This window comes from Vanessa cardui, chromosome 23, assembly GCF_905220365.1.
Source record: "Vanessa cardui chromosome 23, ilVanCard2.1, whole genome shotgun sequence".
In the NCBI taxonomy this organism is placed as follows: Eukaryota; Metazoa; Arthropoda; class Insecta; order Lepidoptera; family Nymphalidae; genus Vanessa; species Vanessa cardui.
Window position 1 is genome coordinate 3562024 of NC_061145.1, and position 18799 is coordinate 3580822.

The 18799-nt window shown below is 30.8% G+C and overlaps 3 protein-coding genes across 3 annotated transcripts in view; 2 read left to right on the forward strand and 1 right to left on the reverse strand.

Annotated features, from left to right (window-relative positions):
* LOC124539785 (rho-related BTB domain-containing protein 1) overlaps positions 1–4916 on the forward strand; it is a 28599-nt gene extending 23683 nt beyond the window's left edge. Inside the window, exon 20 of the mRNA XM_047117138.1 lies at positions 324–4916. The gene's annotated coding sequence lies outside the window, so the exon portion shown is untranslated. The remainder of the gene's footprint in view (positions 1–323) is intronic.
* A 519-nt stretch (positions 4917–5435) lies between these two features.
* On the reverse strand, positions 5436–6590 carry LOC124539866 (H/ACA ribonucleoprotein complex subunit 2-like protein). The gene is made up of 2 exons (XM_047117226.1): positions 6246–6590; positions 5436–6053 (listed from the first exon to the last, which is right to left on the reverse strand). The coding sequence occupies exons 1-2, from the start codon at positions 6482–6484 to the stop codon at positions 5822–5824; spliced, it is 471 nt and encodes a 156-aa protein (XP_046973182.1). The 5' UTR covers positions 6485–6590; the 3' UTR covers positions 5436–5821.
* Positions 6591–6964: 374 nt separating this feature from the next.
* Positions 6965–18375, forward strand: LOC124539919 (ADP-ribosylation factor-like protein 3). The gene is made up of 5 exons (XM_047117297.1): positions 6965–7106; positions 7180–7440; positions 8025–8157; positions 11102–11205; positions 16633–18375. Exons 1-5 carry the CDS (start codon positions 7101–7103, stop codon positions 16675–16677), a joined length of 549 nt encoding a protein of 182 aa, XP_046973253.1. The 5' UTR covers positions 6965–7100; the 3' UTR covers positions 16678–18375.
* The last annotated feature ends 424 nt before the right edge of the window (positions 18376–18799 follow it).

Here is an 18799-nt window from a genome sequence, read left to right on the forward strand (position 1 = left end):
AGAAAACGTCCTAATTGGGACATTCGCCTTTAGTCGTTTTCATCAAATTATGCCAGTAACACGTTACAATACATCATAATTATGTAGTAATACGTTTTGCGTAATTAAAACATCTAGTTATCCCTTTTACTTATTCTTTTTTATCAAGCTATCCGTTTTACTTGTAACGAAATGTAAAATAAACGGTCCCCGGCGCGGCACACTTTTTTCTGTTGTTTAGTATGGGTATAACATATCTGTTTATTAGAATATCATTGACCAAAACCATTTGATTGAGACCTGAGAGATTGATATAAGTATTATTAATGTATACAATTTCGCAGATCGCTACGTGTCGCGGTACTCCTGCCAGTGTCCGTCTGCTTCATGAGCACGATATTGACAATTCTAATACTTTTCCACGTCTACACTTAAACTTTACATATACTAACACGAACTTGGAATAACTAGTGCGAAAGGGTAAATCACACATTGTAATCAGATAAACGATCGCCTTTTGTCATAATATTACATATTCTGAAATCCCCCTTATTATGCTTCTATGACTATAACACCTACGATATTATTATATAATACTACAATACTTCAATTCAAGACATTCACAATACGCTACAACTTGTTATATCAACGTGTTACGTTTGAAATCGATTTGAGAATTGCGTGAAATTTGTGATGTGTCAAACGTTTTCAAAGTTTCGGAAAACGATCCATAATTTAAATTACGTATAAGCTATAATATTTCTAATTAATTGTATCTTTATTACAAAAACTTTAAACTGGTTACGATTCGGAAAATATTTTTACTTATTTAGTGTTTTTTTTTTAATTAGTGGATCTGATCTTGTTTTATTTTCGGACGTATTTTGACAAACATTCGTTTTTCATAAATATTTTTAAATTAATTGTTCATATTATTTATTATTATTTACTTCGGAATTATTTTTTCATATTTAATATAACGTTTAAAAAATAAATACATAAACGTATTTATTATTTCATAAGTAGAGTAAGTTAAGCTTAAAAATATGTCAATCTTAGAATTATTGTATCGACGGCACATTTGCGACTATTATTTGTGTTATGCAACACATTCTTATAGACCTATTCACTCTCAAAAACGCATCACAACACATTAAACTACACGTAAAACTAAAAAACAGAACTAATCATAATGATGTAGTATTATTTTGCTATCATTACTCGTAAGATAACCGTATCAGACACTCGAATGCATCTTGTAATTCAATTACGTCACTCAATTAACAACAATAATTAAAAATGTACGTGAGTGAATAGGTCTATATTATTCCAAATATCCAAAATTCTCTCTTATCAAAGTTTAAAAATAAAATTTTAAATTTCGAATACATTCCTGAAACCGTTTGAATTCGAGCCATTAGCTATGTCTAAGAAGAGATACTGTTAAAGAACTGTAAAATATTTCTTCCAAACAACTATGGTTATACTGAAAACTCATTTAAAAATGTGATAACTATGATCAAGAAAGCATTCAAGACAGGTAAAGAATATTTTGTCATAACGACACTGACTTTTTTAAATGTAAGTTTGTTACTACAATTAATAATCTATTTTACAAACCTTTAGTTGATAATATAAGATTAAATAATATAGGTAAATGTAACGCTTGATAATTCTTATTATATAAATTAAAATCTTGAAAAATTTCGTACAAGTAATGTGACCGAATTTTAAAATACAATAGAAACGCACTTTTCCGCAATAATTAAGACTTTGCATATATAAAAAGTATTTTTAAGAAAAAAAAAACGTAACTGTCACTTTTTTACCCCCTTTGTCTCTAGTAAGTAACACAATTATAAATATTACTGAAAAGGCTAAATAGTGTTACCATATTGTCTCTTTAATAAATAAAAAATATTCTTAAAAGCAACTTTAAGCCTACATTTTAAATACATATATTTAATTTATCTTTAATAATAGTATTCATAGACAAGATTTGTTTTATTTATAATTAAATAGTATTAATCTTAGCAATATTTACACGGCTCATATTTTTGTACATCATTTATTCATCATGTAGTGTAGGATTTTAATCGTATAAGTTAAATGCATCAAAGGTAAAGCATGAATTCGCTTTATATATAAAGATGCGGCGGGCATAGACAAATCTACAAGTTGATTGGTTAAAATATAGTTAAGATCACAATATGTATGAGTGAATACAATTTGTATAACAGCTACACAACAACAACACCTAATCAGTTGAAAATTGGGTGTCTCGTTACCAAGATGGCGGCAAATTTATTCCAAGATTCGGTGAAAATATAAACCGTTACATTTTTTCTCGGTTTAGGACTAAATTTTTATCGCATCTAACGTCTGGTTTAAGAGAAATCCGTTAAATATATATGTGCGCTGTCTTTCGATAGATTCCCATACAAAAAAATGCGACTTTCATTCGCTATTATGCAATGTATTTCCATTGTTATCATAATGTAGTGGTAACTTTAGAAAACGAACTTAATAAGGTTTCGCTTCGAAAATGATCTTCGAATGCATTTTGTCTAAGCCCGCAAATCATACTAGATAATGTTAGTTTAATTTTTAAAACACCTTAAAGTACGCGTTTTTAATAAGACTTTTCGATTATTCAATTTTTTATGATAAAATTGTCTACTTTTGTATCGGCTTGTACGGTTGATTAGGCGTATATTTTGTAAATAAATTTATTATTTCGATTAAGTTGCTATAGGCCATAGGGTGGTGTAGGTAGTCTGTGATAGGTATCAGAACTGTGATTAGAATGGTCAAACCATTGTTACCAAAGAGTTCTATCTGTAGTCTATTGTATCTGAATTTTTTTGACATTTGATTTTTTTTTTACATGTATTAAGCTTAATAGGGCAAGGTTTTCTTTTTTAACTTCAATTAGTTATTAAAATATTATTTTTGTTATATATTTGTGTTTAACTTTTCGCCTATATTTTAAAAGTTTAGTTACAAATGATTACAGATAGATATAAAGTTGCTTGAGATTTGATTGTTTATATAATATTGCTTAGTGTATCGAATAGTTTTAATAATATTAAATTAATTATTATTATAAAATAATCCTTTGTACGACATTTATTATTTTCCCTATTAAAATATTTAGTGTATTTTAACTTTAAATGGTATATCAAATTAAATGTGTGTATTATGTTTCAAAAAAATAATTGTAGGTACTGATTCTTAACACTACTTTATCTTTTTGTTGACGCACAACAAGACATCCTTAATTTCGTAATCAAACTAAATTTAAATTTCTTCATTCTATAAAAGTTATTATGCAGACCTAAAAGTCTGCATAATAACTATAAACGATAAAGAATAAATTATTCACTCCAATGTCATATTAAAAAAAAACGTATAATTTTGGAAATTACGACATTATAGAATTACCATTAGAATTACACACAGACATAGCAAACTATTTATATTATTATGTGCTTGAAAGATGTATAATTTTAAGATTATTTTTGTATTTTTTTTAGACCGAGCACATACATAAAGCGTTGTAAAAAATCCAATTCCGCTACATTTCAATAACTTAGATACTATTTTATAGATAATATTTATCACTCGGTAAGAATTCGGAGTACAAAAAGTCACAATTAATATTTTCGTTATAGTTTTTATAGCGTTGCACATTATTACTAAAAATGAAGAGCTGATAATTAAATACAAATTTTGGATTAAAAAAACCTTAAAATCTCAAAAGAGGTTAACCTTTTTTTTATCTGTTAACCTATTTTGACTTTTGAGATAAGTCTATTATGGATAATAAACTATTTAAATGTGCAATTGCTTCTTAACGTACATTTCATTAAAAAATTGCGAATAATATGATAGCTGCGTATAAATAAAAGTCAGTTCTATTTTCCTACACTTTATTGAAAAAAAAAGTATGATCTCATTGACAGTGCACTAAAATCAGGGTTATTCTTTAGGTACTCCTAGAGGAAACCATGTATATCTATGTCGTAGAAATTATTGCCATCACTATGATGCCTTAAAATATATTAATTTATAATCAGGTAAAAATTACAATTGATCATTAAAAAGTAAAATAAATGGGATTAAACCTATTATTTATTTTACTTAATTCAATAAAAGATCAATTTTAATTTTTTTTGGCATTAGAAAAAGTTTGGCGTAAATTTAAGTATTTTTTTAAATTTTTTAGTATGGTAGTAATGACTATTAATTATTATACTATTTTTGTTGTTCTTTCATAACGAAACTGCTTAACCGTATTTGATTTTTGAAATTCTATAACGTCCTAATTGATTAGGTACTTTGTAATAGCCATATATGGTTTCATTTAGGAGATATCAAAATATTGCTTCAATTACTAGCATAGATATATTAACAGGTAGATTTCAGTAGATTGTTATAATCTAATTAAATCAGAACTGATCTGAGAGTACATTGATAATATATAAAGAGCACTAGAATTAAGTCTAGTCATACACATATTGTCTACTGAAATCTATTCTGAAGCTAATTTAGTATTCTAGCTTAGACGCCCTAGTATTCTAGTGCATAATTAAAGTACCTAAAGTATTTTGCCAATCTTCACTGTCGGTAAGACAATCTGCCATTTTTTACGTACCCTTAGATTTTAATAAGTGTAATAAATGTATGTGTAATGGAAACTTTTTTATTTTTATCCTCGTATCCTTTTTCCCTGTCATATTAATCTAGCAACCCGCCTCAACTTCGCTTGGGTGCAAAGCTGATGCTTAATGTACTACAGAATTTATTTAATTATGACATCACATTAGAAACTTCTAAAATGATCAGTGTTTCTTTACGATATTGTCTTATATACAAAAACCCTTACTCTCAAATTACTATCTATTAAAGAAAAAAAGCTGCATCAAAATCTGTTGTGTACTTTTGAAGATTTAAGCATACATCCCTATGTATATAGGGACAGAGGAAGTGACTTTGTTTTATACTATGCAGTGATATATTCAATGAGAAACAATAAAAAAGTGAAATTAAAATCTTTGAAATATACATATATATATATATATATATATATATATATATATATATATATATATATGAGATCACTTGGTGGTGGGGCTTTGTGCAAGCCCATCTGGGTAGGTACCACCCACTCATTAGTTATTCTTTCACCAAATAACAGTAGTCAGTAATGTTGTGTACCAGTTTGAAGGGCAAGTGAGCCAGTGTAACTACAGGCACGAGGGACATAACATCTTAGTTTCCAAGGTTAGTGGTACATTGACAATGTAAGGAATAGTTAATATTTCTTGGCCCATATGGCCCATATGCTTGTCTTGTTGAGTGTAACCTATACCATAAAAATAAAAAAAATAAAGTGTTAAAGAAAACTAATTCTGGTCAAAGGAATATTAATAAAAAAAAAAACAACTTGTAAGTATATCATTATACCAAATTATATTTAAACTTACAAAAATACTCAATAACTAAATGCTTTCACATCATCTGTATAAAACTGGGCTGTTTACTTTCATCCTTTCATATGCATCATCGACAAAGTTTGTTTTTATAACTTTAAATGAGTGTCATTAATATTATGATTTACCTTATGGAAAAATCATTTCTGAAGTCTAATAAGGACTGTAATTCTAGTCTTATAATTATTATTAACCCATCTGGTTGCATGTATAATATTTAATGACATTTCTGGAAGACTGGAGTTGCAGCTCCAGAAATCATATCACTGACAAGTAAGTTGGTCATATTGTTATTATGATCATGCATTTCTTACAATAGTAAAATCTGTCTTACATCTAACTTATATTTATAATGGATGTCCGAGTAGTTTTATTTCACCTCGAACTTCATCAAACAATTCTTTGTATTCATCATGTTCTTTTACGAGTACCATGATACATCCTCTCATCGTTCCCATGGCGGAACCGATGTCTTTACGGCTTGGTGTGTAGCAGTATGGAACGTCTTTCTCTTCACAAACTGCTGGTAAGTGACACATAATTTCAATTGGAGATATGTCGCCCGCGAACACTACTATCCTGCAAGAGAATTCATATATTTAATTCAAGGTATTTTATTATATTACATGGAGGAGTATCAGTCTTAAAATGGTCATGTATATATTGGGGTTGTTGTTTTTCCTTTTTCTGATATGTGTACAAATAAATAGTCTGTGACACATGGAGCATAAATTTAACCGTAAACATAAACATTATAACCTAAAAACTTACCCCTTTTCTCCTAAGCGAAGCTGTTTTTGTACAATTTTCAAACCGTTTCTGATATAATTTTTATGTCCACTAGATTTTTTGATTAGTTTGTAAATTTTCTTACTGAGCTTTTTGGACGCCATCGGTTTAGCAATAATACTGCAGTGTTCTACCTTATCGTCATAGCTTTGGGGCTCACTTTTGATACTAACATCACCTTGCTCTTCTTGGTCTACTGGTTCTTGTTTAACTTTACCCATTTTAAACTTATTTAATTACGTTTTGTTTAATAGGCTATATTAAGTATACTTTACAAGTTTACTATAACCACGTGCAGTTGCGGTATGCTATTTGACAATTGTCATTGATGACAAATGATAGACAGATAATTAATTGACAATTGACATAATCGTTTTAAAATTGAAATGATCTTGAAAAAACTGCCTCACAACTAAAATCCATTAAAACTATAAAATAAAAACATTAAAATTAATCGTGTCTTTATTATTATTACTTTTAAAGTATGCATTAAATAAAAAAAAATATATAAAATGAATAATAATGCAATTAGGACTCGAAAAAAAATTAGATTATACATAAAAATATTTCTTTTGATGTATAATAATGTCCAAAATTAAATTGGTTGTTATAAAGTCGTCGTGTTTCAGTTTATTTCTTGAATTTATTTTATTACTTGGCAATGTCGTTTTGACAAAACCAATATGTCACATTCTGATTTCCGTTGCCATGGTAACGTTGATAGGACAACAAACTTATATTACGCAAATAAAAGAGTTAACAGTCTTATAACTTTAATTACAATGTTGGATTGGGTTTATTGAACCGATTATAATTCAATTAATTTTAAGATTTTCGATGATGGTAAGTTGTATAGATACATTATAATATATCGATTAGCGTAAACCAATTTTTGTAAATTAATCAATTTTTTAAGGGACTTTTGAGTATATTAAAAAAGTTACGTTCGAATCCTGAGAAGGAGCTGCGTTTGTTGTTACTTGGCTTGGATAATGCTGGTAAAACTACGATTTTGAGACAACTAGCGTCTGAGGACGTCTCGCATGTAACACCGACCGCTGGATTTAATATAAAATCGGTTTTATCCAATGGTTTTAAATTAAATGTCTGGGATATAGGCGGACAAAGAAAGATAAGACCTTATTGGAGGAATTATTTCGAAAATACAGATATATTGGTGAGTATTTAAATAAACTAAATAAAATTGTTATTTCTTTGTGTCACATATCAATATATGTGATATGATCTATCAATCTACACTATTTGCTGTCGAAACGCTTGGCCCTTGGAGTAGTGGTGCAAAAAGCTTCATCAAAAGTATAACACCTCGCCTCATTGCCTCCTCTGGTGACAGGAGGGTTGGTTCGTTTTTTGCCCAGAGGATCGGAATTGCGATTCAACGGGGAAATGCTGCTAGCATTCTTGCCACCATTCCACGCGGTCAAGATTTATACAGTAACTAGTTTTAGTTCATATTTGTATATATATATTTAAGCATTTAATGTTGTTAATTCTTGTGTTAATAAAGATTGTAAGAAATATATTCAAATACATAATACACATATTATCTACACTCATCCATGGATAGTTATAGGCTATCAAATGTTTGTATTCTGTTGATATTTATTCATTGTCTGTTAGAAGAGACTAAATGTTAACAAAAACATATTACTTTGATCTAAAATTTTACTTAAGAATTACAAAATATAAACTTTATTAAATACATTTGTTTTAAGAATATTGTATTTGTTTTTCTTGTAGATCTATGTTGTGGACTGTTCTGATCATCAACGTCTTGAGGAAACTAGTCTCGAGCTGGCTGAACTTTTGCAGGACGATAAATTGAGAGGTGTACCATTGCTTGTGTATGCAAACAAGCAAGATTTAGCTTCAGGTAAGTTAACACGTTCACTGCCACCTAAATTTTTCCTATGCTTATAGCGATGCCGGCATACATAATGCCGCGAACACGCTAAGCGTGTCCCCGGCATCGCAAGATAAATTGTATGGACAAGCGTAGCGTGTCCACTGGCACAGGAACAAAAAAATTATTATTTTTTTGTTAAAACGGTCTTTTTTAGTTAATATTTCTTGTGTTATGCAATAATTAAGGTGTTTAGAATGATGTTGTCAGTGTTTTATCCCGGAATTATGACAAAAAACCGCTTTTATGGTAACTAAACATCATAACGAATCAGTGGTTGTAAAACTTTTTAATAAATTCCCACATATCATATTTACATTGGTGTCGAATTTGATATATACTTTTTATCGCGTTATGATTTAGTTCGTATTTCAATAAAAAAATTGTTCATGATATATACTGTTATCTGTTATCTACTGTTGTATCCCTGCAAAGGACGCGGGTCAGTTTGAAATTAGTAAGGTATAATCAAATAAAATAAAATAGAACTTTCAATATGTACAAATTAAAACAGAGTTTAAATTTGGCTTCATAAAGTGTCCATAAAAATCCACCTTCTTTTTTTTTCTCAAATACATACTTATTAATTTCTAAAATCAATTTTTATCTCACTTGTTTCGTTCACTTTCTTTTTAGTTGCTAGAAATGTTCAAAGGTCATAGGATATCGATTCGGTGCACATGTCTTGATATAATAATAAAGAAAAATTAAATAAGTAATAATTAATAAACAAATAATTAAAAAATAATGAAGCTTCTTGTAAGCTAAACTCGTTTTATTGTTTCATTACTTCAATTCTTGTAACACGAATTTGAAGTTGACATGTGTTTACATTTTTAAGGTAAATCAGCCTTATTTAGTGTTTGATTTTATATATTTGGTGTATGTATGTGGTAGTTAATGATTAATCGAACTAACATATAGGTAATTGTAATACATAATCAGTATCAGTATCAACATAACACAAAGTAAGACAATTTAGTATAAACTTTGTCATTAAATAGGAATGGCAGAATTACGGCTTATATAGTTTTACTACAAAGGTGTATAAATTTTTATAATAATAGATATTTGTACAAAAAAAATGTACCAAAGTTCCTCAAATTTGAGAAAACAATAACAAAATTAGTTCAATTGTCAACAAATTGGTAATAAGCCATTAATAAAATGTGGTTTGTTGAAAAAACAGTTTGACAATCTATGATTAACCTTAATAAGTGAACAAGCCTAGCGTGTCGCCGGCATTACAAAAGACATTTTTTTCTAAAATAAAAAAAAATATTATTTTTAACGGACCACTTAAAAACTCAGTAGCTTATCGCTTGAAGATTGCACACAATTAGTTTGAATGAATAATTTAGCCTAGTTTTTAAGATATCACTGAAATTCTTAGAACAAGCCTAGCGTGTTCGCGGCGTGGCTATAGAAATTCGCATGAACTCGCTAGGCTTGTCGCTGGCACTGAACGTGTTAAACTTAATCCAAATTGCCATAAAAAAAGCAGATGGAAAAATTTACATGGGGAAGTTTTTTATTTCAAGGTTAGGTCAAAACCTATATAGGTTTTCAGCTAATGACTTAATGAGTCACCCAGTGGAAAGTGGTCACTAATCATAACCATAGACACAGAAACTATTCATACTGAAAAAATCGGTTTGGGTTTAGTAAAAGTCTTTTTGATTTTGGGAAACAAAGTGTTGTATATATGTACTTAGACGTTTGGTCCCCTTTTCACAACAATACCACTCGCGTCGTGCGAGTTTTTAAGAGAATTAAGAAAAACAAAATATAATTATAGTACGACACAACTAAGATGTAGCATCGGCAAAATTCGTAAAACTGATCACATCCGAATTAAGTACGCTAGAGATCTGAGATCTGGAGATCTTTACACAAACGTAATAACTTGTAATATAGTATGACTTAATATATTCGACAATTTGACACGTCGATTTACATACACTTGTTTTCTTGGCTTGAATTGACGACGAATAACGTCGATTGACGCTAGGGAGCTATTTCTATTGGACGTGTAAATCGGCAGTAATCGGTTTTATTTTCATTTCATTGCATTTTCCGATGCTACATCTAAGTTGTGTCGTGCTATACGTATAGACGCGGAAATATGTCAAATAGATCGTAAGAACTATTTTGTGTAAAATCGACAAGGATGCAATATACATAAAGTGCCTGTCATATGTCAAAATAAAATGATTGAAAAATTTTACGAATGTATTCTGACATTCATATTTAAATAAGTTATTCGTTGTTCTTTTTGTCTAGCGTAACTCGGTCAAGTGCTTATTTCGTTTGTTGTTATTTATTTTGATGACGCATTAATTTGTATAAAATTGACACAGAACCAACTCTGCTAACTCTGTCTTGTCGGTCTGACCCCTTGAGGGTTATTTAAGAAACCACTGAGTATCGAAATTGGTAGCATTCCCATTATGCGAATTCGAATTTTGAAAAGCAAATTCGCATAATGGGAACGGTTCCAGGGGATAGGGAGAACCCATAGCAAACCACAGCCCCTCTATTCCCGCCTCCTGTGCCCGTTTACCAAACCGCAACAAAAATACTCCGGCGTGCTTATCACAGTAACGATAAGCATTATCACAGTACCAAATACCAATGGAAAGATCGGTTGATTAAACACATTATGACGTCATAATTTTCCCGTGAGTTTGGTCGGGTTGAAAATCAACGGGCAATGAGTACTTTACATATATCCTCATCATCATCATCAGCCCGTTTTTGTCCACTGCTGGACATAGGCCTCTCCAAGTGCACGCCACTGTGGTCTTTCTCCGGATTGTCTTTTTTCTTGGTCCACATAATACTATTAAAGTCCCTTGCTGTATACATTTTCCATAAATGTTAATTTTTAAATATTCATGTTATTCCTGTAAAGCATTACCAGCAAGCGAAGTAGCCCAGCTCCTCGGATTGCACCTAATCAGGGACCGCACTTGGCAGATTCAAGCATGCGTCGCTACCGATGGAACTGGCATCAAGGTACGTATTTTATAATATATGAATTATGTTCATATGCCACGTCCTGTGTGGATTTCGATGTTTTTTTTTAATGGAATAGGTTGGCGGACGTGCATATGGGCCACCTAATGGTAAGTGGTCACCGTCACCCATAGACAATGACTGAACCTTTTGAACTAAGATGTTATGTCCCTTGTGCCTGTAGTTACACTGGCTCACTCACCCTTCAAATCGGAACACAACAATACTGAGTACTGTTATTTGGCGGTAGAATAAGTGACATGTGGGTGGTACCTACCCAGACGGGCTTGCACAAAGCCCTACCACCAAGTATAACAGAATATCTGAATTAATTTGATATCGCCTGTTAGGCTTCAACTTCAAGTGATGCTGTGAAATATAGAATAGTACCGTAATGAACAGAGTTAGCGTTGGTCAAGGAGATGAACAGATTTACGTTACGTTTTGTCGAGATGGCCCAGTGGTTAGAACGCGTGTATCTTAACCGATGATTGCGGGTTCAAACCCAGGCAAGCACCACTGAATATTCATAATAATTTGTGTTTATAATTCATGTCGTGCTCTGCGGTGAAGGAAAACATCGTGAGGAAACCTGCATGTGTCTAATTTCATAGAAATTCTGCCACATGTGTATTCCACCAACCCAGAAACCCGCATTTGAACAGCGTGGTGAAATATGTAGCCTTAACCCAGCAGTGGGAAATTTACAGACTGGTGTTGTCGTTTTTTAACGATTAGACATATAAACGCGTATAAACTATAAAGCCAGCGTATTCATACTTCACCCGCCCCTCATCCCTCGCCCCGACATAGATCGCGACTACGTGATCTAATTTCTATGCTAAATTCTATCTAAAACGACCGGTAATCGTATATTTTTTTCTTGTGTTTTTTTTTGTAGTTTATGCACGATGAAATGTGAAGTTAGACATTGTTTTTTTTTTAACTTTCTCGTTTTTATATATCTCGATTTACAAAAAAATTACAATATTAGTGTTCCTAATGTGTATCATTTAATGCCTTAGATGGATCATATTTTTTTTTAAATCTGTAAAACTACGTTTTGAGTGTAATAGGATAACTCTTATGTGTTATGTAAATGTAGAATACCTATTTAATTCCTGACTTTAGCCTGATTTACTTGTAAAATCAAGTCAGAGATAAGCAGTTCGCTTTATGCGTGCTCTTAATCCATCGTTAGCGAAATCCAAGGTTTTGCATAACATTACATGTGTATTAGTTACTTGTATTAAAATAAACATTAAATAGTATTACAGCCTCGTATGCCTAGTGCAATATTTCTAGTATAACTTTACCGTAAATTTAGATTTTCAAAAAATCAACTTCGTTTTTCAGATTTTCAAGAAACAACCAATCACAAGCGCTCACGTTGTCACATTCGAAATTCGAATTTTAGTCGTTGTTCGATGTTCGTTAACGGTATAGCAAAATAGTCAAAAACACAAACTGTGATTTCTGTCGCAAGAAGCGCTTTTTTGATTCCATACAAAAGCGCTTCAGTGCTACCGAATAAGTAAAAACATATACTAGGTAGACTTTAAATATATAGCTTCTGTGTGATGTATATATACAATTAATTTGATAAATATTATTATGGAATTGAGATAATACTAAAAGGGAAACTCGAGTCTGTGTAGGAAGAAAAAATGTAGCCTATTGAAGTATGAAAGAATGTTAACAAAACTTAGAATTACGTACTTACATGCGATTTGTCAGTCAAAGTCCAAGTCAAAAACCTTTATTCAAAATGGAAGTGTTTACACTTTCTTATTGATTGACAAAAATCTACCACCGGTTCGGAATATAATACGTCAGAGGCTCAGACCTAAGAAGAACCGGCGAAAGAAACTCAGCGGGATCAATTTTTTTTTTTTTTTTTTTTTTTTATGGTATAGGTTGGCGGACGAGCTTATGGGCCACCTGATGGTAAGTGGTCACCATCACCCATAGACAATGACGCTGTGAGAAATATTAACTATTCCTTACATCGTCACTGCGCCACTAACCTTGGGAACTAAGATGTTATGTCCCTTGTGCCTGTAGTTACACTGGCTCACTCACCCTTCAAACCGGAACACAACAATACTGACTAATATTCACATCAATACTGACTGTTATTTGGCGGTAGAATAACTGATGAGTGGGTGGTACCTACCCAGACGGGCTCGCACAAAGCCCTACCACCAAGAATTTTTTTTTTATAATATTAATTTACAATATACAGTATACAATATAAGATTTTAAATTAAGATGGTTATTTTTATTATTAACGTTATTAATTACGGGATATTTACCATGTTTTTTATTTTTGTTCAGTGGAGCTCGATATTTCGACATTGTCTACGAATGTCTTGTTCACGAGTCCCGTGAAATAAAAAACATTGTAAATATCCCGAAATTAATAACTTATACAATGTTAATAACTCAGCTATATTGTTCATTACTAAGAGTTTATCATTCATATGTCTTTATTTATAATACAACATACTACACTCATTATGTATATAATTATTTTCTAGCTCCTTATAAATTTTAATTCCATAATTTCGATAACTGTTTTTCAACCGACTTCAAAAAGGAGGAGGTTATCAATTCCTCTGCATTTTTTTTTATGTTTGTTACCTCATAACTTTTCACTGGGTGGACCGATTTCCATAATTTTTTTTTATTTGAAAGGTAGTGCTTCCCGTGGGGTCCCATTTTAATTTTATTTTTTTCCGATGATGGTATCCGTATGAAAACGACATAAGTCTTAAATTTGCATTATGTATATGCGCGACAAATAGGTGAATAACTGAAAATCACGTTAACCAATTTTGATGATTCTTCTTTTATTATAAAATATATACTTCAAGGGTAGTTTGGTGAAAGTTTGGTAAGGTTCTGAGCATAGGATCTATGACAAAGTAACAGAACGGACGGGAACGGAACAACTCTGAGGAGCACGTTAGCGATACTCAGTCGAATCTTTTATTTATAGGTTATTTGAGTCACCTTCCGTAATGTCGTTATGTTTATGTAATTATCATAGTCGAATATTATAATCAACTAGCTACCCACCCCGGCTTCGCACGGGTGCAATACTGATACTAAATATACTACAGAATTTGTTTATTTACGACATCACATTGCAAACTTCTAAAATTATCAGTGTTTCTTTACTATATTGTTCATGTATTATATACACAAACCTTCCCCTTGAATCACATTATCTATTAAAAACCGCATCAAAATCCGTTGCGAAGATTTAAAGATATAGGGACAAAGAAAGCGACTTTGTTTTATACTATGTAGTGATAAAACTCCTAAACGACTTACAGTTAGGGTGCGATATGGGGCAGTATCATTTACTGTCTTTAATCAAATTTTGTGTATATGATGTACGACATATTACAGCTCTTTCGAGGGTGGTACCTTGTAGTTTATGCCGCATGACGTATTAAAGCCGCATTTTCGAAAGTCTATTTTTGCTTTATTCGAAAGTACCTTTTGAAATTGTCCCCGAAGTAGTTACTGATTCATATAAACGGCACGCTTAATCTATCCATATTAAGAAAAATTAGTTAGTCTACATCAGCTTCACTTAAAATCAAAAAATAAATAAAATTTTGTATTTTGTGTTTGAAGTCGGTTTTTCTTTTTGTTAAAATTTTATTTATTCGACGTTCGCCATATCCTAAATCCATAGTGAGTATCATAGATTATTCAAGCTCTGATCTAATGATATTGCGTTTTATAGCTGTCAAATTTTGTTTATTTTAATTCTTTTCTGTTATGGTTATGATAGAATCACTTACGAATACTCTATTCGTAAAACATGTATATCGTTTGAAAAATAAAATGTAATAAATAATTCATTTCAACTAATTAAAGAGAAAGAGTATTATGTTTTATTCCTGTCATTTCTCTGCTTAGAGTTTGCGTTCAAACGAGACGCCACGAATCTCCCTGACAAAAGCAAGCAATTTAGTCAGCTTAAAACTTATTGCCACAATTTAATTAATTAGTTTCGAAATTTGTGTTGCAATTTCAACTCCATTTTAATTGTTTCTTAATTAACAGGTGTTCCCATATCTCATTTTAAAAGTTTTTGTTTGCATTCAATAATTAATCATCATTATCATTACATAGTATAAAATAAAGTCGTTTACGCTGTCTGTCCCTATGTATGCTTAGATCTTTAATATTATGGAACAGATTTTCATGCGGGTTTTCGGAGAGAAAGGTTTTTGCATACAATACATGGACAATATAGAAAAGAAACAAGTAAAAATCTATAGTATATTTAGTATCAGCATTACACTCGTGCGAAGTGGGGGGGGGGGGAGATGTCACTAGTTTATATTGTATTAAAAAGAACTTAACTACTATGCTTGATATTTTGGTAATCATTATGTATATGCTAGAAAGGCTGAAGTCTTATATGTACTATCCATTATCACAAAGGTATTTGATAATAAATATTTCTTTTGCCTAATAATTTAGGTATATACAACACGTGTGGGTAAATAAATGAGCTGTCACTCACAGCCGATAGTCGGTAAAGACGATATCCATTCGGACCACAAGGGGACGGAAGCAAAATAAACATCGTTTGACAACGAAATGACTCGATAACATTTTTTTTATGGTATAGGTTGGCGAACGAGCATATGGGCCACCTGATGGTAATTGGTCACCATCACCCATAGACAATGACGCTGTAAAAGATATTAGCTATTCCTTACATCATCAATGTGCCACCAAATTTAGGAACTAAGATGTTAATTATGTCCCTTGTGCCTGTAGTTACACTGGCTCACTCACCCTTCAAACCGGAACACAAAAATACTGAGTACTGTTGTTTGGCGGTAGAATAACTGATGAGTGGGTGGTACCTACCCAGACGGGCTTGCATAAAGCCCTACCATTGACCGAGGACTTGAATATTCATTATGGATTCGTGAAAAAATGGCGTTTGAATGTTGACAAAGATTTATTCAGATGTGAAATTAATCAAATCAAAATAAACTTTATTCAAGTAGGATTTTACTTTTGAATCGTCATTTTACAATTAAGTGAAGCTACCACCGATTCGGAAAGTAGATTGTACCGTGGAGAATCGACAAGAAACTCAGTAGTTACTCTTTTTCAACATTTAAAAAATGCAGTCATGTTAGTTAAATACAATTATTTAAATTCTGCTTGGAAGTCAACAGGTATTAATTAATTAATGTGGTTGTAAGTAGATTATATTATCAAGAATTAGGAAATCAAAGTGTTGTTTACCTTTATTCCTTCTTGATTAGAATATATATAGATATAATAGATAGATATATAGGCGACTCGTCGACGCTTGATTAATACATAGGTACATATGCTTTACAAATATTTATATAATAAAACATATGTTTTCTTCTTTTTCAGGAAGGAATGGAGTGGGTGTGTAAGAATATGCCGAATAAAAAATAACTTTGTTTTATATCTGAATTGAACTCATATAATTTATTAATATAATAATTAAGATGTATATTGTTATTTATAAACGTGTAATAAACGAACATTGATGTTGTAATAATAACGCGGAAATAATCGTACCATTTTCAACTATGAGTTAAATGTTTTATTTTGCTTTATGAGGGGATTTATTACTGTGCATGATTCAATTCTATTAATGATTTAAGCCCCGCCCTCTTCACTAAAATTTTATTATCGAAATCTCTTTATGGGTAAATTTTGTGTTTAATGTGAAAATGAACACGAGTGTACCTAACTGTTTTATATGAAAAAATAATAAAAGTAAGCAACGCGGGGTTACTAAAATAACTTACCAAATGTTACCTTAGGTCCGGACCTACTTTGCTTACGGGAAAATTCGACCCTTTTCATGGTACAATTAAGTCAAGAAAATTTATATATATTTATATGTTAAAAAAATATGTTCACAACTAATTATGTTTTTGAATATCGAACGCCATTCTTTATTGTTGTTTTTTTATTTTAATTGCTTTTATATACCCTACTAGGGTAAAATTGCTACCGACGGAAGTTATAACACGTTTATTAATAATATTATAAAATTATTTAAACTAGTCAATTAAATAATTACGAAGCAAAGAGCACAAAACACTTTATAGTTATTAAAATAGTCCGTCCATTTATTAGTATTATATAATTATATTGAATTAATATTTTAAAAATGTCAGACATTATTAATAATAGAGAAAAATATAATACCTTCGAATATTTCAGTGAAAATTATCATTTTAATTTTTTTTATACTGTACCCCATATTACAAATTATGAAGAGATAAGTGCTACAAAAAATATATATATATGCAATATTGTTTACTAAATTGTGTTTCTGAGTTGACTTGCAAGTCAAAGAAGTGATGTCGATAATAATTCCTTGTTTAAAGGCTTCCACGCGCTCAGTATTATAGTTAATAGTTTATTTTATGTAATATTGATGCATAGTACGACACAACTTAGATGTAGCATCGGTGAAATTAATAAAACCGATCACATCCGAATTAAGTACGCTATCCCAAATTATCAATATTTATTTGTTATAGGGATATGATCTTTACACAAACGTAATAACTTGTAATATCGTATGACCTAATATATTAGTCTACTTGACACGTTGATTTACATACACTCGCTTTCTCAGGTTGAACTGACGCGTGAATCTATAGCGTCGAATGGCGCGATAGGAAGCTATTTCTATTGGTTGTGTAAATCGGCAGTAATCATTTTATTGAGTCTAAGTTGTTTCGTACTGTACTTATAAATTGCGATCTTCTAAGTTGTTAACAATTTTTAATAAATGCAGTAATAATTTAATGCAGTATTCCTTAGCAAATTATTAAATCTTTCACTTAATATCAACAAAGAGTATCAGCAAAGTTCAGTTTTAGAATAATTTAATTAAATGAACACAATAAATTATAAAAGTAAAGTTTGTCATATCACTCGCCTCGTCCGAGTGAGATCGCAATATGTTCTGTTTCGTTCACTCGTTGTATTCGAACTTGGAATTATAAATTGTGTAAGGTATTTAGTTCGCGTTCATTATGTAATGTAATCCAATATGTTATTTCAGCAACGTCAAGCACAATTTAAAATTTAAAATAAAATGTACCTATACAATTTTATTTGTAAGTCCTTAGCACGATATTTTAGATTTAATATTGAATTAGATTTTTCTTCCAATTAAAAAAATAAATAAAAAACATTTACAAATAGATAATTCGTCTTTTATTTAACTAATCTCTCCATCTATAAAATATTTATTTACATTATAATCGTAAATATAAATTACATTTATAAAATTATTTACTACTAATATTTAATGGATAATTCACATTTTTATTATAAATAATTACATTATTTAGAAAGCGTATACATATTTGTGACGGTTTTGTTACGAACGCTTTTTTGGTATAGCTCGAGGAAAATGTAAATGGCAGCGGTGATACAATGCTACCAACCGTACGATGTCAAAAAAATCCACTGATTTATTCAAATTTTCGCGCCAATAATGACACTTATTAAAAATGCTGTATTGCCAGCTAAATTCAATTTTAACAAA